Source organism: Oncorhynchus kisutch, linkage group LG25 (genome assembly GCF_002021735.2).
Source record: "Oncorhynchus kisutch isolate 150728-3 linkage group LG25, Okis_V2, whole genome shotgun sequence".
Lineage (NCBI taxonomy): Eukaryota > Metazoa > Chordata > Actinopteri > Salmoniformes > Salmonidae > Oncorhynchus > Oncorhynchus kisutch.
Genome location: NC_034198.2, coordinates 8,367,731 through 8,393,482, shown reverse-complemented (window position 1 = coordinate 8,393,482; position 25,752 = coordinate 8,367,731). Strand labels below are relative to the sequence as shown.

At 42.5% G+C, this 25,752-nt stretch overlaps 1 protein-coding gene across 1 annotated transcript in view; it reads left to right on the top strand.

The window, feature by feature from the left end:
* The window catches only part of LOC109870572 (PH and SEC7 domain-containing protein 1), a 110,346-nt gene that overhangs the window by 74,307 nt on the left and 10,287 nt on the right, over positions 1 to 25,752 (top strand). The window contains exon 11 of the mRNA XM_020461142.2: positions 20,828 to 20,871. Within this exon, the coding sequence (XP_020316731.2) occupies positions 20,828 to 20,871 (44 nt within the window). The remainder of the gene's footprint in view (positions 1 to 20,827; positions 20,872 to 25,752) is intronic.

Sequence of the window (25,752 nt, the reverse complement as noted above, 5' to 3'; positions counted from 1 at the left end):
TAATCTTGTTTACATGACACATTCAAAATCAAGTTACCCGGTGGGATTTAATAAATGCACAAAATTGACTAAATAAATGTTCTACCACAAATGACTATGTTATTTTTGGGACGCCTATTTGATGCTGAGTTCGGACATATAAAGTTTGTATTTGAAAACTATATCTAAGACACATACTTTTAGTTTTTCACTCGTCCATAAGCATAGAGGGAGGCTTGCGCTGCCTGTGTTGACAAATACTAAGCTCAAAAACACCCCTGCACAAACATAATTTCCTGAGTTCGACTGTTGTACTCAAGGCATCAGTTCTTCGTTCACAGTATTTCCTATTATCAAGGGCCATATTCAAGGGATGTCCAATGTCACCTCTGTTTTTTGCCCTGGCGATAGAACCCCTTTCTATTAATCTAAAGGCCACACCCTCAATACATGGTATCTACAGATGCGGACTGGAACACAAAGTTTCCTTGTATGCAGATGACTTGCTTTTATATATCTCAGACCCTGAAGCGTTTGTCCCTGAGGGACGTTCTGCGTAGGTTTGGTGTGTTTTCGGGCTATACATTGAATTTCTCAAAAAATGAATGCTTTCCTATTAATGAATTAGCATTACAAATTCCACAGGATACTATTCCATTTCGTATGTCAAAGTCTGGCTTTAAATATTTAGGGATCATTATCTTCCGTACCTTGTCCCCCCCCCCCCCCCCATGATGAGAACTTTTACTCCCCTAATTAACAAACTTAAACTGGACTTTCAGAGCTGGAGTATTCTTCATTTTACTTGAGCTGGTAAAGTGAATTGGATCAAGATGAATGTATTGCCCAGATTTCTGTACTTGTTCCAATGTCGCCGTCTTTTTTTTACCAAAGTCTTTTTTCACTTCAGTGGATAAACTTATATATTTTTTTCTATTGGGCGATGGGAATCCAAGAATACATAAAGCATTTCTCCAGAGAGATAGAACACACGGAGGACCAGCCCTTCCTAACTTGATGTATTATTACTGGGCAGCGAATATACAAAGGATTATTTACTTCGCTTCACACCCCAGAAACTGACTGGTGTCAAACAAAAACCAATTCCTGTTTCTCCTCTCCTTTGTCAGCCTTAGTCACCTCCAATCTCCCTCTTTCAGCTTCGTGCTACACATCCAATCCAGTTGTTGTCAATATTTTTATATTCAAGGTCCTATATGTAATACTCACCTCTTGCTTCCAGGCAAACTGGATTCAGCTTTAAGGCTGTGGCAGATGAATGGCCTTACTAAGTTTAATTACATTATATTGATGGCACCTTGGCCATTTTCGAAGACCTCACTATCAAATTGATTCTACCCCATTCAAGTTTATTTAGGTATTTCCAATTCTGCCGGTTTATTCGCACTCGAAGCCCAACCTTTCAAATTCTATCACCCAAAACACCTTTTCAACTAAAGTGACTCATATCCTGTATTTTTTTGATAATCATGTGCCTTGATAACCTATCACTCAATAAAATCCGATCTGAGTGGGAAAGGGAACTTGGTGGAGAGATCACTGATGAAGTCTGGAATGATGCCTTACTTACTGTAAATGGAACAACAACAAGGAACTTTGGTCCCAAATGAGGACCCAGCCGAGAAGAGATCAACATCCGACGAGCTTCTCCTTCACGTCTCTATGGATTAAAATGACAATTTGTCCGTGCCATTTGACTTTGCACACAAGGTCAGAACAGCATATTGACTGCATGACAACTCATGTATGAAGAACTTTATGTAGATTCAACAACAAAACTAGAGCTTGTTAACAAGAAATTTGTGGAGTGGTTGAAAAATGAGTTTCAGTGACTCCAACCTAAGTGTATGTAAACTTCCGACTTCAACCGCAATGGTTAGTGTGTAAAAGGCCTGGAATTGTCCAGCTACACAAAGCTTTATCTTACATTAATAATAATAATCTTGTGCCCGGCTAAGCATTATACAGTTTAAGGTACTTCACCGTATCCATTTCAGCAAGGCCAGATTATCCAAATTCTATCCAAATATTGATGGGTCATGTGACAGGTGTCAAGGCCCCTTGGTGGACTTGACCCACATGTTCTGGTCCTGTCCCTGTCTGACAGATTAATGGTCCACTATATTTAAAACCTTTTTTGAAGCATTTGATATCAAGTTGCACCCTAGTACAGAAATGGCTATTTTTGGAGTACCAAACAACAATTGTTCTCAGACCAATATCAATCAAATCAATCAAATGTTTTTATAAAGCCCTTCTTACATCAGATGATGTCACAAAGTGCTGTACAGAAACCCAGCCTAAAACCCCAAACAGCAGGCAATGCAGGTGTAGAAGCACAGTGGCTAGGAAAAACTCCCTAGAAAGGCCAGAACCTAGGAAGAAACCTAGAGAGGAACCAGGCTATGAGGGGTGGCCAGTTCTCTTCCAATATTGAAGTGATTGACAATATTGAGAAACAAAAAATGGCTGGAGTTGTTGGAAACATTGGACAGTTTGATTAAAGTATTGAACAGTGGAGCTCATATACAGAATGGTTTGAATATTTTGTTCCTGGGCAAATGACATTGATGAGGACAATATTTGTTGTGTTATTCTTTAGGCTCAGTAACTTGAGGACACGATGGGTATAATTTTGGGTAAGTTTACTCGGCAAGCTTAGCACTGCATCACAGCATACATCATCAGCACATGCATACTCTTCTTCTACATAACTACATCCTTAGTAGATACTTCTGTTCTGTATGTAATAGGTATGTTATAGTGCATGTGTGTCTCTAGTGGTAGAGTTGAGTAGTGCAGCAGAGCACAACATATTTCCCTCTTGTGAAAGTAAAGAGCTCTCTAAGCATAACCCAAATAAAGCAATTCACAATGCTTGAATTTAACCATTATTATTTTACCAAGCACATAATAATAACAATGTTAAAAGACAGCACAGTAGCCATAATAACAGTAACATCAGAATATCAAATTTACACTTTAGCAGTTTTCTTTTTTACTTACAACTTTCCAGATTTACTGAATATAGTCCTTTAGCCAACCCGGGCTTCGTCTGACCCTAAATTGACTCTGAGCATCAGTTTGAATAGTCTGTTGCAAGTGCAAGGAGATGCGCATCACTGACACAGTGAGAGATGCGACGCCTTCCTGCAGGTAGGCTAGTGGTTACCGAAAGGTTGCAGGATCGAATCCCCGAGCTGACAAGGTAAAAAAAAAATCTGTCGTTCTGCCCCTGAACAACCCACTGTTCCTAAGCCGTCATTGAAAATAATAATTTGTTCATAACTGACTTGCCTAGTTAAATAAAGGTCTAATTAAAATATATAGATATTTTTAAACAACGTAGGTGTTTGGTCCTTTAGTTTGGATAACTTTCGGTGGCGCATTGTACTTCGGTGTACCCTTTTAGACATAAAATGGGAGTTTTACATGCACACACAACCTCCCTCTTTGATGATTGTTTTTCCCCCGTTTGGCCACTGTGTAGGATTTCACTTTTCTTGAGTGGCACGCACTCTGTGTCGGACAGATAGTTTCCAAGGCTTTCCCTCTCAGATCGCGGTTTGGAGACAGTCTTTTAAAACGTGGTTCCAACATTCCACCTCGCCATTTGCTCGTTGGTAGTACACAGACACTTTGTAGTGTTTAATGTCTCTGTAATGTAGGAACGAAATCCATTCATCTAAAGTGAATTGGGCACCATTATCACTTACGATTTCTGTGAAGTTTTCATTGCGACTGAACATATCAGTTAAATACTTACTGACATTCTGGGTAGATTAGGAGAACATTAGGTACATATTCTTAAATATTAAATTATTAACCTACCATCATTAATATAATATTTGATTTACAATGTACAAATAAAACTAACGGTGTCTTTGTATTTTCTTGTTTTTGGCAAAAAGTAAACAAATTAAAATGCCAGGGAGGAGTTATTGTGACAGGGTAGGAACTAAAGTGTTGGTTCGTGTTTCCTAGGGGACCCTATAAGCTTTGGCTACATTGCATGTTTTCCCTTAGCTACTTCATGTAGCGAACATATTCTTGCTTTGCATATTCCTCTTTGATTTAGAAGACACTGTTACACAAACAACATGCTGATTTAGGTCTACACCATTACTGGTATTATCATGCTGTATTAGCTAGCTACGTTTGCTTTTACTCAGTACAGTTATTAGCTAGCTAGCTATTTGCATTATCGGTTAACAATTAGTGTCTCACAACATTTAGGGCAACTTGCTGTTTGCTGATGTAAGAAACACAAACTAATAGTGTCATTATAGAACGCTAGTGGATTTATATTAATAAGCAAAGTGAAAATAGCATTGTTGTCATCAACATTATTGCAAGTGCTGCATTGACCATGCAGACTGAATGCAAGGGTCTCGTGGTTGAACATCAAATGCGCTCCTTGAGTGAGGGCGTGGTTAGGCCTGTGTGGGGAAGTGGCGCAGAGGTTACTCAAGTAGCGAAGTAAACTATAAAAATTGACATTACACTTGGCGTATCACATTTAACAAATCAAACATTCAAGTACCGGTATAGAAAGTAAAGTAAAAACCCAAACCGGTCCCTGCATCAATTCTGGTATATCATAAAATAAGATATACCACCCAGCCCTACTCACAAGGTCCCGTTCACGTGGTCTCAGCTGCAGAACGGGCGTTCTTGGACCTCAAACACCAATTCACTTCCGTCCCAGGCAGTTTGTGGTGGAGGTCGATGCCTCGGACGCCGGAGTGGGGTCTGTCCTGTCCCAGCGTTTGACCCAAGACCAAAGCTGCATCCCTGCGCTTTCCTCTCCCATTGTCTCAACACCACAGAAAGGAATTACAAAGTGTGTAACCGAGAACTACTCGCGGTGACGATGGTGTTGGAGGAGTGGAGGCACTGGTTAGAGGGGGGAACACCCATTGATAGTATGGACAGATCACAAGAACCTGGAATATCTCCGCACCAGCAAGCGCCTCAACTCCAGGCAAGCTCGATGGACCCTGCTATTCACTCGATTCAACTTCACCATCTCCTACCGCCCGGGGTCCTAGAATGTGATGCTCTTTCACGCCTCTCTAGCCCCACTGCTACACCAATGGACCCCGAGACCATCTTCCCTGTCTCTTGGATGCACTCATCTGGGGTATGGAGAACCAGGTCCGTGAGGCGCAGCGTTCCCAGCCGGTACCACAACATTTTTGGTGTCCCACCTTGGTTCCTGACGTCTCCGCGTTCATCGCCGCCTGCACCGTGTGTGCCCAGAATAAAACTCTGCGGCAAGCTCCGGCTGGCCTCCTTCAACCTCTTCCCATTCCTTACCACCCCCAATCCCATATATCCATGGACTACGTCACAGGTCTCACTTCATCAGATGGCAACACCACTATTCTCACTGTGGTGGATAGGTTTTTCCAAAACCTCCCATTTCATTCCCCTTCCTTACCCGCAGCCAAGGAAACGGCCCAGCTCATGGTGCAGCACATCTTCTGGATCCATGGACTTCCGGTGGACAAGGTCTCCGACCGCGGTCCTCTCATCCCGGTTCTGGAAGGCGTTCTGAACCCAGATTGGAGGCTGGCCGATGCCCCAATGAAATGGCCAGACGGGGAGAGCCAATCAGGACCTGGAGACGATCCTTCATTGCCTCGTCACCGCCAACCCCACCACCTGGAGCCAGCACCTCGTGTGGGTCAAATACACCCAAAACACCCTTCCCTGCTTGGCCACTGGTCTCTCACCATTCAAGTGTTCCATGGGTTATCAGCCTCCACTCTTCCCTGAGCAGGAAGAAGAGGTCAGCATACCCTTGGCCCAGATGTTCGCCCACCCCTGTGGCCTTAGCTGAAAGAGAGCCCGGTCTGGGACCCCAGCTCCCGCTATCATCTCGGGCAGAGGATATGGCTGTCCACTCGGGATCTGCCCCTCTGGGTGGAGTCCTGCAAACTTTCCCCCCGTTTTATCGGCCCATCTCTAAGGTCTGGGACCCCCAGTTCGCCTTCTGTTGCCCTGCACTCTCCGTATATATCCCCACTTTCCATGTATCCAGAATTAAACCCTTGTCTCACAGCCCTTTGTCTCCTGTTTCCAGGCCCAACCCTCTCGCCCATCTCATCGAATGGCCATCCGACTTACACGGTCCTGAGTGTTCTACCTCGGGGCAGGGGATTCCAGTACCTGGTTGACTGGGAGTGTTATGGCCCGGAGGAGAGGTGCTGGGTCCCCGCTAGGAACATCCTGGACCCAGCCCTCATCGCTGAGTTCCGCCGCTGGCACCCCGGTCAACCAGGTATGTGCCCGGGTAGGATGCCAGGTGGCGCCCCTGGGGGGGGGGGGCTGATCTGTTTCACCTGTCTTGTTCTTGTCTCCACCCCCCACCAGGTGTTTCCCATTTGTCCCCAATAATCTCTCCATTATTTATACCTGTGTTTTCTGTTTGTCTGTTGCCAGTTCGTCTTGTGGAAAACAGAAAGGAAAACGCTGCACACATTGAATGTTAATATTGTGACACTATGTTATACATTTTTTTACCTCCTGTTTCAGGAAGTGATGTCACTGAGTGCTGCCCCTATATATAGGACCCTCCACCCCCACCTGGGATATGGATGCCTGATGAAGACCTAAGGGTCGAAACATTGTAAATGTTATCACCTAGGATCATGAGCAGCAGTGTGCAGTGTTTTCCTTTCTGTTTTCCATGAGTTTACCTATAACTCCAGCACCTGCGGAAAGTACCTGGATGTGCGTATGTTCTTCAGCTTTGCCAGTTTGTCTTGTCCCGTCAAGTCCTACTAGCATGTTTTCCCATTTTTCAAGTTTCTATAGTTGCTGTTTTCTAGTCTTCCCAGTTTTGACCATTCTGCCTGTCCTGACCCTGAGCCGGCATGCCGTTCTGTACCTTTCTGACACTGCCCTGGATTACTGACTTTTGCCTGCCCTTACCCTGAGCCTGCCGTTCTGTACCTTTCTGACTCTGCCCTGGATTACTGACCTCTGCCTGTCCTTGACCTGCCATTTGCCTGCCCTCTGTTCTGTAAATAAACATCTGTGTTCGAACTGTCTGCATCTGGCTTCCACCGGACCTCGGATGTCCTGATAATAACAGTTAATGATAACTAGGGATAGAGGATAGAGTTAATTCAAGCAGCATCCGCTACCACACATCAACAACCTTTTCGCAGGCATAGCTGGGGGTCAAAAGTTCAGCAAAATTGACCTCTGACAAGCCTACTTGCAGATGCACGTGGATGAAAAGTGTTTAGGAGCTTCTGACTGTCGTGACACAGAAGGGACTCTTCGGGTACTGTCATCTACCGTTTGGAATCACAAGTGTGCCAGCGCTGTGCCAGAGGGCGATGGACCAGATCTTGAGTGGAGTGCCAAGAGTACAATGTTACCTGGATGACATTCTCAATACTGGGAAAGATGAAGAGGACCATCTCCAGAACTTGGATGTGACCTAACAGAGATTGAAGGACTGCAAGTTTGTAAGGATAAATGTGCATTCTTCCAATCATCGGTTGAATACCTTGGACACGTCATCAGCCTGCAAAAGGCTCCATCCAAGATCAAGGCTATCAGAATGTCATCCAACTACGTTCTTTCCTGGGGTTACTGAATTACTCCGGACACTTTATTCAGAGCTTAGCAAACAAAGCTTAAGCCGCTGCATGCCTTTACAGAAAAAAAACATGATTTCACATAAGGAAAATCAAATGATTTCACATGAAATTTTACATATGAAATCTTGTGAAATGTGTTTTTGGAACACTTCACATGTGATCACATGTTTTCATGTGTATTTTCATGGTATCACATGTTGCTTTACACGTTGTCACATGATATCACATTCATTTCACATGAAGTATCACATTAACTTCACATAATATCACAAAACGTCACGTTTTCATGATCACATGAAAACGTGTGACATTCATGGGGTTTTTACATAAGGGATGTCAGGTACTGCCCTGTCAGGACAAAACATGGAAATGGATTGAACAATGCAAGGAAGCATTCGGGAAAACCAAGGAAACTCTTCTGAAATCTGAGGCATTGACACACTTTGACCCATCATTGCCCATCCAACTAGCTTATGATGCTAGTCCATATGGTGTGGGAGCAGTCGTGCCCCATATCATGCCTTCTGGTAAGAGAAGCTTTCACATTGAGGACATTGAAATAAGCAGAAAGTAACTATGTACAGAGAACGAGAAGCCGTAGGGATTGTTTTTGGAGTATCTGTACAGGAGGAAGTTCCCCCTTCTTACAGATCATCATCTGCTGACGAGCATCTTTGGACTACATACTGACATTCTGTCACTTGTTGCAAGCAGAATGCAAAGGTGGGCTTTGTTGTTCTCAGTACACACCTACGACATCAAGTACCGCATGTCAGAACTGCACCGCAATGTAGATGGACTTTCCAGCTTACCACTACCTGTGGTCAAGCCAGAGCCACATCAAGTGGACATCTTCTACTTCAGGCAAGTGGAAAAATGCACCAGAAACACCAGAAACAGTGCTATCTGAAGTGATGGACATTATCATCAAAGATAGAGCCGCAGGAGATGGTCCGGAACTGAAACCCTACCTTGCGATGAGAACTGAGCTGTCAGTACAGTCTGGTTGTTTGCTGTGGGGGAGGAGAGTTATCATTCTGCCTTCGCTGAGGAAACCAGTGTAAAACAGCTACACCCAGGTCATTGTGGAATGGTTTGCATGAAGGAAATTGCACAAAGCTACTTCTGGTGGCCTGGATTAGATGAAAGTATTGAGGAGAAAGTGAAAACATGTTCCTCGTGTCAGAAGGTTCGCAACATACCTCATCTTGCACCTCATCTTGCACCTCATCTTGCACCTCTTCATCTGTGGGATTGGCCGGAGGATGCGTGGCAACAAATACACGTCAACTTCGCAGGTCCATTTGAGGACAGAATGTTGCTCGTGGTCGGAGATGCAAATATCAGGTCAATGGCGTACAGCACATCAGGTCTGCACCGTATCATCCATTTACCAATGGACTGGCAGAGAGGTTTGTACAGACCACGAAACATGCCTTAACACTAGAACCCGCCATAGGCCAATGCCCCCTGCCATATGATTTTGTATTTTAAATAAATCTGCCAATTCTGAAGGCAACGTCCTCCTCCTTTCCTGACTTTTTCTAAATAGTTGTATTTGAAATTGCTCAGTTGTCAGCATTTCTTGATTACAAAGAGAAATATATTTAGAGCATGTTAACCAGTTTTTTCACATCTATTCCTAATTTAAGGGGCCATGACAAATGTGCTACTGGGCGTTAGTACCATGGCGCTAATATGTATCTCCTCACTGAATGAATGCCGTCAATGGATGAATGGGCGATAGAAACTGATAATCGTGCATGTGACTTAATATCGATATTTTAATTAACTGGATAATGAGGGCGAAGAGGGTGATTTCATTTAGAACAATAGTGTGGTGATGTTGAAGAATTGTGAACACCAAGAAAGCAGCTACTGCTGCCAAGGAGACAGCCAAAGGAGCAGAGCGTCGTACTCCTCCTCAGCATAGTGCTCTAAATAACTTAACTTGCTAGTTTTCCTGTCTGTAAAGAGAAGGGTGGACTGAACATTGATCCCGCTGCTCTGATTGAATAGAGCGAAGCTGTCTCTGTTCACTTCTCATGTTTTGGTCTGATCATTTAGAATGCTGCTGCCTCCTGTTAGCCTGCTACTATGATAAATCAATAGGCGAGGACGTTTGGCAGAAAGCTATCAATATGCATAATATCTAACAAGCGACGCGAGAGTAGGGAAGGAAGAAGAAACGCTGATGCGGACTCTGACTGAGTGACAGCAAACTTGTCTGCTCGCTGCAAGTTTTGAGGACAGGACACACAGACACAGACACACACACACACACACACACACACAACTCCACGCCCTGCTCCTAATCTGCAGCTTTTTCGGTCCATAAACCTGCAGGGAGATAAGTAGATGTTGGTACAATACATAGGCATAATTAAACACTAAATTGAAGTAGTAAAGCCATGTTGTAACACCCATAATACAACACAGTACATTAATCTGATACATACTGTAGGTTAAAGGGGATGCCTGACACACGCGTTCTCTAGGGGGTACTTGGAGGCTGAGAAGCCCAGTGGTTCTAGTGCTAAAAGTGTCTCAGGGTCAAGGGACACTGCACCAATGCTTTAACAGCTTCTTGCTATCCTACAGGAACATGCCTCAATGCAGCCACCAAGGCTTTGCCTGCATCGAAGCTTTCCCACAAGCTTCAACCTACTCAAACCTCCCAACGCAACGGAGACAGTGCAACGTTAACAGGAGAGCCAAGTCAAACGTTGTGAACTGAGAGCAAAGGGCAGAGCTTTCAATCCTGGAGAAACCGTCTTAGCTAGGAACTACCTCAACGGACCAAAGTGGGATCCTGCCGAGGACGTCATCTGGTACACAGATCAGTTACTGTTAATAATCACCAGTCCAAACCAGGAAGTGGTCCAGTACTTTTACTGGGTGACACCCTGACCCAGCAGTTGTCACCTAGGGGCTGACAGTCACCTTCTCAGGACTGTTGTTCATAATGGGGACAATTTAAGCAGGAGGGGAGGAAATGTTCTGTATTGAGGTTGTGCAACAGAGCATAATGAGGGTTCTATGTGTTGAAATGAACACATTCTAGATAAATGGTTGAAATAATTCCTGTCTCCTGATTATTTAATTGTTATAAAAACATGGATATGAAACCAATGACTCATAACAATTAGGATTTGGGGCCCTTGTGTAGCACATGGATAAGATTTTCACCTTGAGCCTTTAACTACTCCTTAACTCCTATAGCTGCTCAGTCTTAGAAAAGCTACTTTAGCTGCTATTAAAATACCTATTTTAATTGGTTGTCTGCTAGCCCAAGCCAGTGAGTCATTGTGCACTGTGCAGAGGCCAGGGCCAGGGACTATAAGCTTGCTCGCTCATTCTCTACTCTACAGTTGCTCTAGCTCAGGGGTTTTAAAAGCAGTTAACGATGCACTGAACTAGGTTACACTTAGAGAGGAAATATGCTGAAAAGGGGACATGAAACATCAGGCATATGTGGGTTACATATGTTAGGGAACTCTTAAAACAGTAATCATTTATATCATTGGTTATCTACTAGCAGAGTTTATCATATTTTGTTCTCTGTGGAATTTGAGGGTGAACTGTGCTTTTGCTTCTACATTTGGCTGTGTGTCTGTCCCCAAAACCTCTTAGAGACATTCGTCCAGGCCAGGATATCTTATGCCATGCTGCTGGGTGCCAGCCTTGCCAGTCTGGGCTTAGGGAAAGAGGTCATGTCTGAGAGGGGTGGGGAAGGGGGGCACTGGTTGGCTGCTTAGATCAGCAGAGATGTGGGCTGTAGAGTGCACCCCCTCTGCTCCCCAAGCTGTCTCACAAGTGAACATAAGAGAGAGTGGACGAGAGAGTGAGAGAGGGAGAGAGTGTGCACGTGTGTGTGTGCTCACTCATTTGTGTATGTGAGAGCGAGAGAAACAGAGAGGCTCAGGCTTTTACTCACAGACTAAAGTTGTCCCTCAGACTGTCAGTTTTAATGCAGGCTGCTTTGGACTTCACTTAAGCTCCACTAAAGGGTCATCTCTGCTCCCCCTGTTCATTTGAGACACACGTCTCAGCTCCACCGCCTTTGATAAGGTCATACAAGGCATTGGCAAGGGCAGTGCATATATGAAAAGACAAGGAAAGATGTGTTGGACAAAGCATTATCTCGTTGGATGCCTACTATAAGTTGTAGCCCTTTTCTCTTTGTCCTTTCTGCCCCTCCCTCTTCACGCAATATATTCCCCTAGTCTACCTTGTTTCTGTAGTATTTTTTTGCATCTGTGCTTGAGCATACAGAGAACAGATCTAGCTCTTAGTCCTTTGTCTTGCCTCCCGGTTAGATATACAAACCTGAGATGTTTCAGTCTTGCGGTCCTACCGATGCATCACAAGCTGTGTGAGTGAAACCCTCATTAAATCTCTCGTCAGCCCGACGGCTGTAGATTTGGTGATTAATCCTGTTCCATTGTCCCTCTTACTGATTCTTAAGTCAATACATCTATCTGACACATTCTCTGGAGGCTAGTCCTCCTCCTTCATCACTCTTCTCAGCACAGGTTCCTGACAGGTGCTCCATTTTCTCCTCCATCTCTTTTCTTTCAGTTTTTTCTACTTCATATCTTGAGTGGCTGGGTGCATGGTGGGGATCATTGTAGAGCATACAATACATACGAATTGTATTTTCTGGCATTGGTGATACTGTTTTAAATTTCAGGTGTGCGATTGTAGCTATCATACTCTTGGGAAAGCGTTAGTACTAAAACTCAATCATTTGTGCAGCAGTCAAATGCCTTGACTGTAAGAACAGGAGCAAAATCCATATGCTTTTATAAATGGTGTTACTGCATTTTATTTTGGGATGTTATATTCTTAATTCAATAGCAGTTGTCTTGGATGTTAACCTCTAAAAGTCTAAGCAGTTGGGGGGGGGGGGGGGGGGGTACTAAGCTAACATATGGAATTGTTTTAAGATGGTCATAACCATGGATCATTTAGCTATTTGATTTAGAATTTTAGGACCGCTTTAGGTATTAAAAAATATTTTTATAAAATATTGAATTTGGCCTTCACTACTATAGTCCATATAAACACATTGAATATCACATTCATAAATGGCAAAAAAGACAGTCAAAGGAATAAGGTTTTGAAGTATCTGTCCTATATCTAGGATATGTAAGACACATATTTCTAACCCTTTATTTTTGTTGGCACAAAACTACGTCCATACTTCCATTCATTTGTATGGGTTACCTTCAAACGAGTCCCGTGGGGCCTGTGGGGATTGTAGAGCAAAACAGAGAACACCATCGAACACTGCTGTAGTTTGGTCCCTTTCCACCGCAGATGCGGAAGGCCAACGTAGGCGGATGCGATGGATTGAGATGCAGCCCATGCAAAAAAAAAACGATATCTCCAGTTTAAACTACTGGGTTTTGACGGCATTTTTTGTACTGTGTTACTTATATTGACGCACGGGTGCATCAATAGACTGTTATTAAACACACGCTTGTTGGTGACGCATGGTGTGGTTTGAGCTTTTTCATTACTGGTTAAAATGATGGATTTTTACACTCCACACACAAACACACACATTTGTACACACACACACACACACATACACACACACACACACACACACACACACACACAGGGCTGGGGAGTAACGGATTAAATGTAATGGTAACTGTAATCCGTTACCAGCAAAAACATTGTAAACAGATTACAGATACTTTTGAAAAACTAGGTGATTACTTCAAGGATTCATTTTAAATTCAGAAAGGATGTTTTAGAAAAATAATCTTTGACACTTCTCTGTTTTCGCAATGACATTCAAATCAGCATTGAAAAAAGGCGCAAATTGAAGTTTGTCCCACCTCCTGAACGAATCTGACCACGATGTTGACACACCAAATGTGTTTGATAGATCGCGGGAAAAGCGCAGGAATAGGCTTTTGTAGGCTACAGTCTTCCAATTGTGCGACTGCTGTCTGCTTCCAAAGATGATCCAATTTGAATAAACGCTTGGAGGTAAGGATGACAGCAGTGGTGTAGTCTACGGCGATACGGATATCACTTATTATTGTTATCTACATAGCGCATTGATGTGAATCACACTGCTGCTCTCTCATTTAGCTATTTGCGCCTTACAGATTGTGGTTGTTGTGGATGGCTGTTCACAAATCTAAATGTGTATTTGAGCCCAATAATGGTTGAATTCAAGAAGTTTAAACTGCCTATCAATCACTGTTTTTGAAACCAGCGGACAGACAGTGAAAAATTCGCTCATGCAACATCTACATAGTGCGAATCCCAGGCTATGGCTTTTATTGCTCAATCTAATTCAATCTAATAAAAAATATATCCATAGGCCTAATGGACACATGCTCAATCTCGCACACTTTTGATAGATTTAACGGGGACATCTTTTAATCTCATCATTGAGTTATAAATGATATCTATTTAAATCCATTGATTCTTGAATAATATAATTTATAAATGCCTCATGAGCATAGTTCAACTGAGAACCCAAAATATAAGCTTGTTTTTCTCCATTGTTTGTAAACATTGTAAATGTAAACAAACACTGTATAGCCTCATAACATGGTTAAAACAATCATTTTGATATCATGGATGGTCAGCTTTGTCTATTCATCTGAGAGTGGTTAAATTTTCCAGGCTCATCCCTCAGCTTTTTACCAAAACAGAGGCAGTGCGACCATTTTGTTATTGTTTTATCTGTGGATTAGCCTTTAAACAGCTTCATATTATCAAGATATCAAAGTGTCACCAACAAAAAGGTAAACAATAGGCCTATAGCAAATGCAGCATATGGAATTCCTATTCACATGTAAATAGTGCTCAAAGCGTGCCATTCCATGAGTGCAGCATTTATTTTTCAACTCGAATCATTGAGTCCAGTCAGTCCTCCATGACAACAAAATCATAAACAACAGAGTAGGGCTGGCATAATAAATCCTTCGTTTTGGGGTTATGCTCAGGTAAAACAATTTGGCTAATGTATAATCTATCCAAGTCCTATTCTTGAAGTTCAAGTCCTATTCTTGAAGTTCAAGGGGAATAATATTTATTGGATTGACTGTAATTCTGATAAACTAGAGGTATCATTTTTATTTTATAAACTTTTTTGAATTTTACCCCTTTTTCTCCCCAATTTCGTGGTATCCAATTGTTTTAGTAGCTACTATCTTGTCTCATCGCTACAACTCCCGTATGGGCTCGGGAGAGACGAAGGTTGAAAGTCATGCGTCCTCTGATACACAACCCAACCAAGCGGCACTGCTTCTTAACACAGCGCGCATCCAACCCGGAAGCCAGCCGCACCAATGTGTCGGAGGAAACACCGTGCACCTGGCAACCTTGGTTAGCGCGCACTGCGCCCGGCGCGCCACAGGAGTCACTGGTGCGCGATGAGACAAGGATATCCCTACCGGCCAAGCCCTCCCTAACCCGGACAATGCTAGGCCAATTGTGCGTCGCCCCACGGACCTTCCGGTTGCGGCCGGTTATGACAGAGCCTGGGCGCGAACCCAGGGTCTCTGGTGGCACAGCTGGCGCTGCAGTACAGGTATAATTTAATCAAATTATTATATGTAGTAGAAAGCGATGTGTTAGAAGAATCCTACATAACCAACCCATAAAGTAAAATTCAACATCAATATATGGCCAGCTATGTGACTTTAACATTGATTCATCCTGAAATAGATGTTGTTCAATGGTAACATACATTTTTGTCTTCTTCTAATACCTCTTAAGGGGAAAGTAACCTAAAAGTACCTGAATGTAATCAGATTACATTACTGAGTTTGGATAATCAATTTTGGACAGGTAACTAGTAACTGTAACGGATTACATTTAGAAAGTAACCTACCCAACCCTGCACACACATACACACGCAAAAGAAAACACACATGCTGATTCCAACCATCTCTCACCTTCCCTCACCTTACAGCTTTCTCTCCCACCTCACTGAGGAAACAAGCACTGAATGCTAGTTACCATTCAAAGTATATTGAGGCTTATGTGTGTGCTGCGCGCCTGAGTGTGTGTGTGTGTGTGTGTGTGACTGGAGGAGGGAGTTGGAAGGCTGTGATTTGCTCCCGACAGAGAGGGGAGGGCTGGAGGGAGGTGCACATACGAACGAGAGAGTGAGAGAAAGAGAGCACATTCACGGTCGCTGTCTGGTTTCTTTCCTCAGTACGACTCTGGCAGCTCTCCTCCAAAGCAGCAGAAAGACACAGAACCAAAAACAGAACGGTGAAAGATAGACAAGCGAAAGACGGAGAGAAACAAGGTGTGAAAGACAACAGCAGGAGGAAGAGCTTTACTCTAAACCTCCCCCTCCAGATGGCACAATGGGAAGAGATTTGGAACCAGTGAAAAGTGGGAGCGAGACAAGACATGTGATCTAGAAGAACAAGGTGTTAAAAGTAGATGCTGAAAAGGGTCCTGGACAGATGGACGGATGCTGATCTCCTAAAATAGAGGGGTAGTCACCACTCCATTCTGACAGACAGAAGGGTGCCCATTTTTACACTGGGAGCAACAGGATATAGCCCCCTTTCCTCTACTGGATAAGACTGTATCTCTGTACCTACTGTACCTCTTTCCCTCACAGTGTCATTCTCCTTTTCTCTTTTATTTGGATTTTGGCCTAGTCAGTCAGTCAGTCAGTCAGTCAGTCAGTCAGTCAGTCAGTTGTTCATTACATTTTTCTCCTGTTTATTCATTTCTTTTTTTTCATCTCTCCGGGGCAAGTGACGCAACCGAGAGTGCTTTTTGGAATCTTTGCTGAAGAAGACTGTCCTCTATCGACCCTTTACATTGTGTGTGTTTGTTTGTGTGTGTGTTTATATGAGTATAAGGACGTATGTGTGTGTGAGCCTGTGCCCTTTTACCTCTTAATTTCCACCCTTTGCACCCATCTGTTTCATGCTGGCTGTCCTTTCACACCTCTGCAAGTGGCGCGCACCATCTGCGAGCGTGTCATTGTGTGTGTGTGTGTTTCGGTGTGAGTGTGTGTACGTATCTGTCACCCGCAGTTACGCCACTGGTCAAAAGTTGGCCAATTGGATCAGAGCCATTTTTGGAGGCAACGTGGCATGCTGTTTTAGCTGGACAGGAGGGGGACAGAAGGCCGGCTGTTTAGGGATCAGTTTGAGAGATTCTACTGTGTTCTCCAGATAGGACTCAAGACTATCAAAGCTCCTGGAGGATCAATTCAATCAGCATCTGATCCAACAAGTGTTAACTGATCACCTGTGGATGGTGTACCTTGGGAATACAGTGACTGGCAGTGAAGGAATCATCCAATCGGCACATGTTTTATAGATGACCTGTCCGATCATCCATTATTAAAGCCCTGGCACTTTGGGTTTTGCCTGTGAGGTGTTGATCAGATTCCGGATTACCTGATGTGTGTGTGTGTGTGTAGAGGATATAGATTGATGATCTCTGGCACCGTGGCCGTCTGCTTCCTGTGCCGGTCTTCTTGGAACTGTCACTCAACTGCTTGGCCCTCAGTCTCTCTATTGTACCTAGGAGCTGCCAACACAGACTGACAGACCTTTTTTTCTTCTTTTCTCGGCCATGCTGTACTGTGTAACTCTCTGAACGAAAGAAGACATTTTGCGAAGAAAGAAAGGATGTTCTGACTCTGTCCCGTGTGTACCGTTCTGTGTCCACACTAACGGACTGCCTAAACTGAGGCAATTGGCCTCTAGTCCCGTGCTACCTACTGTGTTTCATCACCCCCAGGGGCCATGATTGGTGTCAACAGCCTGCACTCGGCGGGGCGCCTGCGCTCACGATCCCTGTGCTCGGTCCGCTATGGGCGAGACTTCCGTATGATTGACCCATTCCGCTACCCCCGAACCCCCCGCTCACGCTCCCTGAAGCCCCTTATGTTCCCAGACCTGCTGGGCAAGGCCCAGGATGGACAGAACCACCCGCAGGCTCGCAAGAGGAAGAAGGTACAATGTGCCACCCGGGTAAGACTCCAACTAACATAGCCCAACCTGGTGTGGACCATGTTTCACTGTTCAACACTTACTTTGGTTGTGTTTGCATGGGTTAAAGTGAGTGTGGTTGGGTTTTAAGCATTCAGAATCATAGGGTTTTCTTATTTCTGATTACATTGTGCACTGCTGTCATGTCAACATAATGCAAAATGCCATGCCTAGTACTTTACATACTATAAGTGTGTGGAATTTAGGGAAATAGACAATCATAGACAATGCAACCTTGTACATCCACAGATGCATTCATTTCTATATACAGTTTATGGACCAAATGTGGTTGTGAATAATTTGTTAGTTGAGCACATTGCAGTTTAGGTGTTCACCAGGCTGACAGGCCCTTCCGTAACCTAGACTACCGCATTTTGTGTGTAGTAACCGGTGCTAACACCAGCCCTCAAGGCTAACTCTCATTTTCTGCCCTGGTGCCGTGCGTGTGACGCTGACGTAGCTCGTAGGTGAAGGTGACGAACATCCATCCTGATCTGAATGAGGCCAGTTGCTCCTAATGGCACTCATTACGCCTCTCCCACCACTCCTCACCCTCTCTCTCCCCCCTCCTCACCTCCTCTTCTGGTTCTGATAGGTTCTCCCCATACGTTTCACTTATTCCACCATTAACTCCCCCCTCATCTCCATTACATTAGACTCCCTTCCACGGTCTCCTTGGCAGTCAGGACCAGTGTAATGTGTTTATCAGCATCAGTCTCTCTTAGCTTGATCTCATTCCAACATACTACTACAGTAATTATGTATACTTCCCTAATGAAGATATAGCCTTTTTGGAAAGAAGGCGTATTTTGGACCCTGGGTTTGAGATAATCTGTTTTGCTAGCTAATGGAGTTTGGAGTACTGTATTCTCAGATATATTCTGAGATATACATAGATATAGTGAGCTCCAAAAGTATTGGGACAGTGACACATTTCTTGTTGTTTTGGCTCTGTAGTCCAGCACTTTGGATTTGAAATGATTCAGTGACTATGAGGTGAAAGGGCAGACTGTCAGATAAAATTTTCAGCCATATCGGGTGAACCGTTTAGAAATTACTGCACTTTTATACATAGTCCCTCCATTTTAGGGGACCAGAAGAATTTGGACAAATTCACTTATATATATATATATATATATATATATATATATATATATATATATATTAAAGCAGTCAAAAGTTAAGTATTTGGTCCCATATTCCTAGCACGCAATGATTACATCAAGCTTGTGGCTCTACAAATGTGTTGGATGCATTTGCTTTTTGTTTTGTTTGTGTTTTCGATAATTTTGTGCCCAATAGAAATTAATGGTAAATAATGTATTGTGCCAGTTTGGAGTTACTTTTATTGAAAATAAGAATAGAAAATGTTTCTAAATATTTCTACATTAATGTGGATGCTATCATGATTACAGTCCTAAATGAATCGTGAATAATGATGGGTGACGCACAAATATCATACACCCAAGGCATGCTAACCTCTCACCATTCCAATAACAGGGGAGGTTATCATTTTGGGGGAGTATGATATCTGTAACTTTCTCACTAATCATTATTCACAATTCATTCAGGATTATTCGTAATCATGGTATTATCCACATTTGTGTAGAAGTGTTTACAAAAAGTGCTGTAATTTCTAAACGGTTCACCCGATATGGATGAAAATACCCTCAAATTAAAGCTGACAGTCTGCACCTTAAAATCATAGTCATTGTATCATTTCAAATCCAAAGTGTTGGAGTACAGAGCCAAAACAACAAATAATGTGTCACTGTCCCAATAGTTCACTGTGAACAGTATGTCTGAGATATGAGATATATAGCTTACTTCTTATGTTAGTATGTTGTGCTTTTGGTTCAATTTGCCTGGTTTTCCAATCAGAAACAAATTAACAGGAATTGTAATTACATTTAAGTGTATATATGTAGAAACCAATAATTGACTAAAACATAACCATGAATCCCAAGGTAATGAGATTTCTCAATGAGCCACTATAGCTGTCGTCACTGTTGCTACTAGCAACAGCAGATCAATCCATCTGTTTTTCAGGTTCACAAATTCACCCCCAGATTTTATGTTGAAGAGTTTTGTGCTACAAAAGATTGCATGTAAATGAGACTTTGAAATGTGCCAACGCCGGCTTCTCACAAAGATGGCCCGTATCTGCGCTGAATATTAATATTCATGAAGCTTGGAACACAGTTTGATTTTCAATTTGATACAGTTTGTCTCCATAGCAATGGGAAATTTGAGTCGGCCCAGAACCGAAAATCTACATGGTCTGGCTGCTCATGAATACTCATAAACTGACATTCAAGTATTTCAGTTAGGGACAGTTTAATAGGGAACTTAGAACACTTGTTTTATTGGACACACTGCATCAAACACATTGTTCATTTCAATGGGTTTGACTGAGAAACCACCACATAACACAGATTTAAATGGCAGATAAGACCTACTACCCATGACAGCCATGACAGCCATTTGGTGTTATAAGTGGGATCCGAACCCACTATGTATTGATAATGGTGTCCTGTCTCCTTAATCGGTACACCATTGTATATTTTCCCCGAATTCAGAGGATGTGGGAGGGACAGTAGTGGTGATGATGTACTTCCTGCTAAAGTCCTCTCCATCATGTCAGCTGTCACAGTTGTCCATCAGTCCCATCCCTACTAGGCCTTGATATGAATTTACCATCAGGGGCTGATAGCTCTGCACTCCACTACCTCTACAGTCCTTTCACAGAACCTCAGTGCTAAACGGTTGATCATATTCCGCTGGCATATCCCATTGTCACTAAAGGGGCTGGATTTGAATAAGAATGTCTAAATCGCTTGGCTGTCACAGGAGATTTATGGGAGAGCGAAGCGAAATGCAGACACTCTCCAAAAGCCTGTTGCATTTATCAATGAGGATGCACACAGAAACACTTGCTTTTTCTTAAAAATCCTATTTTGCCTGCTGCGTTACTCAATAGACTACCTTTAATTGAGCATGCAGTGCTCAAACTTAATTTTGCCCTATGACAAAGAGGATTATTGAAAGGAAGGAGGAGCCAAAACTATTGATTGGTGATTAACTGGCTTTACGACTAAATAGTTTATTGATTGATGGATTCAGCCATTAGTTTCTACCAGGTGAATCTGTGTACTATTTGTCATTATTATCTAACTGGTGTATTACTCTGTTTTTCTTCCACAGGCCCTGTACAACTCAATCAAGAATGAGAAGCTTCAATGGACAATGTGAGTTCCACTTCAATGCCTGCATGCCTTGTTATCTACAGTACCAGTTTGGACACACCTACTCATTCAGGACTTTGTTAATTAAAATGCATTCCAGGTGACTAACTCATGAAGCTGGTTGAGAGAATGCCAAGAGTGTGCAAAGCTGTCATCAAGACTGAAAAACCAGTGCCATTCACATAAATTACCTATATGAATGAATATTCAATTAACAAATTCACCTGTGACCTTTGGTTCTCATCTCCTTGGCTACTTTGAATAATCTCAAATATAACACTTTTTTGGTTACTACATGATTCCATATGTATTATTTCATAGTTTTGATGTCTTCAATATTATTATGCAATGTAGAAAATAGTACAAATAAAGAAAAACCATGGAATGAGTCGGTGTGTCCAAACTTTTGACTGGTACTCTACATACAGTATTTGTGCATTTAGGTGTATTTTGAGTGTGTGAATGGGTATGTCTGTGTTCTGACACACACACACACACACACACAGTTCACCCAGAGTCCACACACACTCAAATAGTATTTGGACAGTGAAGAGTATTGATAGATTTGTTAGCATCCTTATTAATGATGTGCATGTTGTGATGGAAACATTTGTGTGTCAAGGGTTGCTATTCTGGATCTCAGCCCACTGTGATTCAGAGATGCCAATTCAGTTGCTGGCTTTCCAAGCTTTGTTGCCATAGTTACAGCACCATGGCTACAGCTCCATAGCTACCATTCTGCTCTTGCCTCTGTGTTCCAGTGCAAGCATAAACACGCACTTCTGAACACACACACTCGCGCACACCTATCATTCCATTAAAGGGTCCTTGTTGCATCCTGTACAAAGGTATGACCACAGCCTCCCACTACCTTCCCCAAAATAGCAGCAATCCTAGAGTAGCTGACTGAAATGTGGTCAAAGAAACAGGTCTGGGAACAGATCTACAAAGAGAGAGGCAATCCAGTTCAAACATCTCTATAGAAACAGACTGCCAATTAAAATACATGGCCAAGATGCCAGGGACAAGAGGCCGACGATAGAGTAGTCATTTTTAGAAACATCCATACAGATACTGTAGTAGGCACATAAACCCTTGAATACATGAATGCATAAACTATCACCATTGAACATGTGTACATGTGATTACACAAACACGGATAGATTTGCTGCACCACTAGATAGCCAACAGAGAGAGAGAGAGACAGCGCACATACCCACTCTTGCCAATGCAGGTGGATGCGCCCACATGTTCTGCGCACACGCACAATCAAACACACACATATTTCCTCATTCAGCACAGGAGTGGGCGTGGGGAGAAGCTCTGGGGGTTCAGAGAGAAAGGAGGGTGGGCATCATGTTCCCCATAGAAAGAGAGAGAGGGAGGGATAGAGAGAGAGAATGAGGGAAACAGAAAATAACGAAAGGGAATGGAGAGGATGTAGAGAGAGAATACAGAAGGGGAGAGAGGGAGATGGAGAGAGAGAGGGAGATGGAGAGAGAGAGGGAGAGAGAGAGAGAGAACAATATAATAGAAGAGGAAATAGAGAGAAAGGGAAACAAGGGCCCATCTGCTAATCTTTGCTCTCCTCCCTTATTGACTCAAATCTAGGGTTGCAAGGGGAGAGTATATTACTGGAAACTTTAAGTTTAAGTAAATTAACAGAAATTTGGAAACTTTCAAGGAATATACGGAATTTTATTGGCCTTTTTGGGTACTTCAGATTATGTCTGTAATTAACTCTAGCCCTCTGTGTGGTCTTATCACGTGTAAAATATATATTTTTCAATCTAAAAAGATTATATAAAACAATATAGAATGACAAAACTGTAAAACATTATCCTAAATATAAACCATCAACACCATTCGTGTTTAATATGAGGGTTTCAGCATGAAATATCCTTTATATATTTGACACACTTTGGTTTATTTAACTAGGCAAGTCAGTTAACCTGTCTGGGAACGGGGCACCCCTCGCCAACAGCCAGTGAAATTGCAGGGTGCCAAATTCAAACAACAGAAATCTCATAAATCAAATTTCTCTAAATCAAGTATTAGGCACCATTTTAAAGATCAAATTCTCGTTAATCCAGCCACAGTGTGTGATTTCAAAAAAGCTTTACAGCGAAAGCGCCACAAACGATTATCTTAGGTCACCACCAAGTCACAGAAAAACACAGCCATTTTTCCAGCCAAAGAGAGGAGTCACAAAAAGCAGAAATATGAATCACTAACCTTTGATGATCTTCATCAGATGACACTCATGGGACTTCGTGTTACACAATACATGTATGTTTTGTTTGATAAAGTGCATATTTATATCCAAAAATCTAATTTTACATTGGTGTGTTATGTTCAGTAGTTCCAAAAACATGCAGTGATTTTGCAGAGAGCCATATCAATTCACAGAAATACTCATTATAAACATTGATAATAGTAACAACTATTATACATGGAACTTTAGATAAACTTCTCTTTGTCAGATTTCAAAAAAACGTTACAGAAAAAGCACACCATGCAATAATCTGAGTACAGCGTTTAGAGCCCAAACAAGCCAAAAAGATATCCGCCATCTTGTGTAGTCAACATTAGTCAGAAATAGCATTGTAAATATTCAGTTACCTTTGATGATCTTCATCAGAATGCACTCCCAGGAATCCCAGTTCCACCATAAATGTTTGATTTGTTTGATACATCATTTATGTCCATATACCTCCTTTTGTTAGGGCATTTGGTAAACAAGTCCAAACGCGCGTGCAAGTCCAGCAGAAAGTTCAGACGAAAAGTCCAAAAGTTATATTACTGGTCGTAGAAACATATCAAACGAAGTATAGAAACAATGTTTAGGATGTTTTTAACATACATCTTCAATAATGTCCCAACTGGAGAAGTCCTTTGTCTATAGAAAAGCAATGGAACGCGAGGTAACTCTCACAATGACCGCGCCTCACGAGCTCGTGGCTGCTGGCAGACCTCTGACTCATTCCCCTCTCATTCAGCCCCCCTTCACAGTAGACGCCTGAAACAACGTTCTAAAGACTGTTGACATCTTGTGGAAGCCAGAGGAAGTGCAAGATGACCAATATCCCACGGTATCTTCAATAGGGGCTGAGTTGAAAAACGACCAACCTCAGATTTCCCACTTCCTGGTTGGATTTTTTCTCAGGTTTTTGCCTTTCTCAGGTTTTTGCCTTACATGAGTTCTGTTATACTCACAGACATCATTCAAACAGTTGTAGAAAGTTCAGTGTTTTCTATCCAATACTACTAATAATATGCATATATTAGCATCTGGGACTGAGTAGCAGGCAGTTTACTCTGGGCACGCTTTTCATCCAAAAGTGAAAATGCTGCCCCCTAGCCAAACAGGATTTAAGAACAAATTCTTATTTACAATGACAGCCTACCGGGGAACAGTTGGTTAACTGCCTTGTTCTGGGGCAGAACGACAGATTTTTACGGTGTCAACTCGGGGGATTTGATCCAGCAAACTTTCAGTTACTGGTCCAACACTCTAACCACAAGGCTACACGCCTTACTATGTCAATATGTCTGGCGTCAGTTGTGAAAAAATACAATAGTTGGAAGAGCTTCAGAGTTCAATGAAAATATGCCATTGCTGATTTTTTTTCCCAGTTAAAGCTGCAATATATAACTTTTAGAGCAACCCAACCAAATTCACATAGAAATGTGAGTTATAGATCATCATTCTCATTGAAAGCAAGTTTAAGAAGTGGTATATGTGTTCTATGTGTGCTATTTCTGTGCATATGGTTCTTAAGTTTTGTGTTTGCGTCTTACTTTCAGTTTTGTACACCAGTTTCAAACAGCTGAAAATATAATATTTTGGTAATTGAAAATATATTTCACAGCAGTTTTAGATTGTACAATGATCTCGACATTCTCTATGCTTGTATTGTCACATAAACTGAAATTAAGCAAACTGTTAGAATTTTTGCAACCACAAAATGGTGGAGCAATTTCTGCATAGTGCACCTTTAATTAGGCTATTTTTTCTATAATCATCCTGTCTTCCATTGTGTCCTCTCCTGCTGGCTCCTATCACCTGTTAGAAGAAGGAATAAGAAGAACCCATTTCACTGGCATTAGAATATAGACACCACCAGGCTTCTGAAAAACATTCTCATAATAATACCAATATACCAGTCCAATGATTTAAATGATTTATTTATTCATTTATTTATAAGGGACCATGCAAATAGCACCTACAGCTACATCACTCATTTACATAATGATGATTTTGATAGATTTTGGTTACGATAATGATTATTTTGAGGACTAAAATAAAAGCTGAACCATTTCCATGGATGAAATGCTTTCTATCATCACGGTAATGTACGTCAGGCGTTGTGATTACTTCTGCTCTGCATCGGGTGCCCTATTTCACCTGACCACAACAGTATACAGGAACACTGATACTGTATCTTGTCACGCATCATATGTGTTTTAATGGGAAAGTGTCATAGGTGTGACAAGACTATTGTGTCCACTTTAGCTACTGGTGCAACAATGTCATCACACTTCCCAACATACCGTGCAGGTCTGCCAGCCCAGCCCCAGACCTAATCAACCTGTTCCCTCTCTTCCCCCTACACATCACCACCCTATCCTCCTCTCCTCTCCTTCTATCTCACCTATCCCCTCTTTATTATGGCTCCTACCTCTTATATCAGCTTTGTCTTTCTAGGCTTTTGTTTTCTGTCTATCTTGCTCGCTCCCCCATTTCCGTCCATCCCCTCTCACGCTCTCTCTCTCTCTCTCCCTTTACTTGGTCACAGTGTATAGTGAGATTCACACAGGCCCGCAGTTACCAGGCAACAGGCTAGAACTCTGAGACACATGCTCACCAGCTCTCACTAGCTC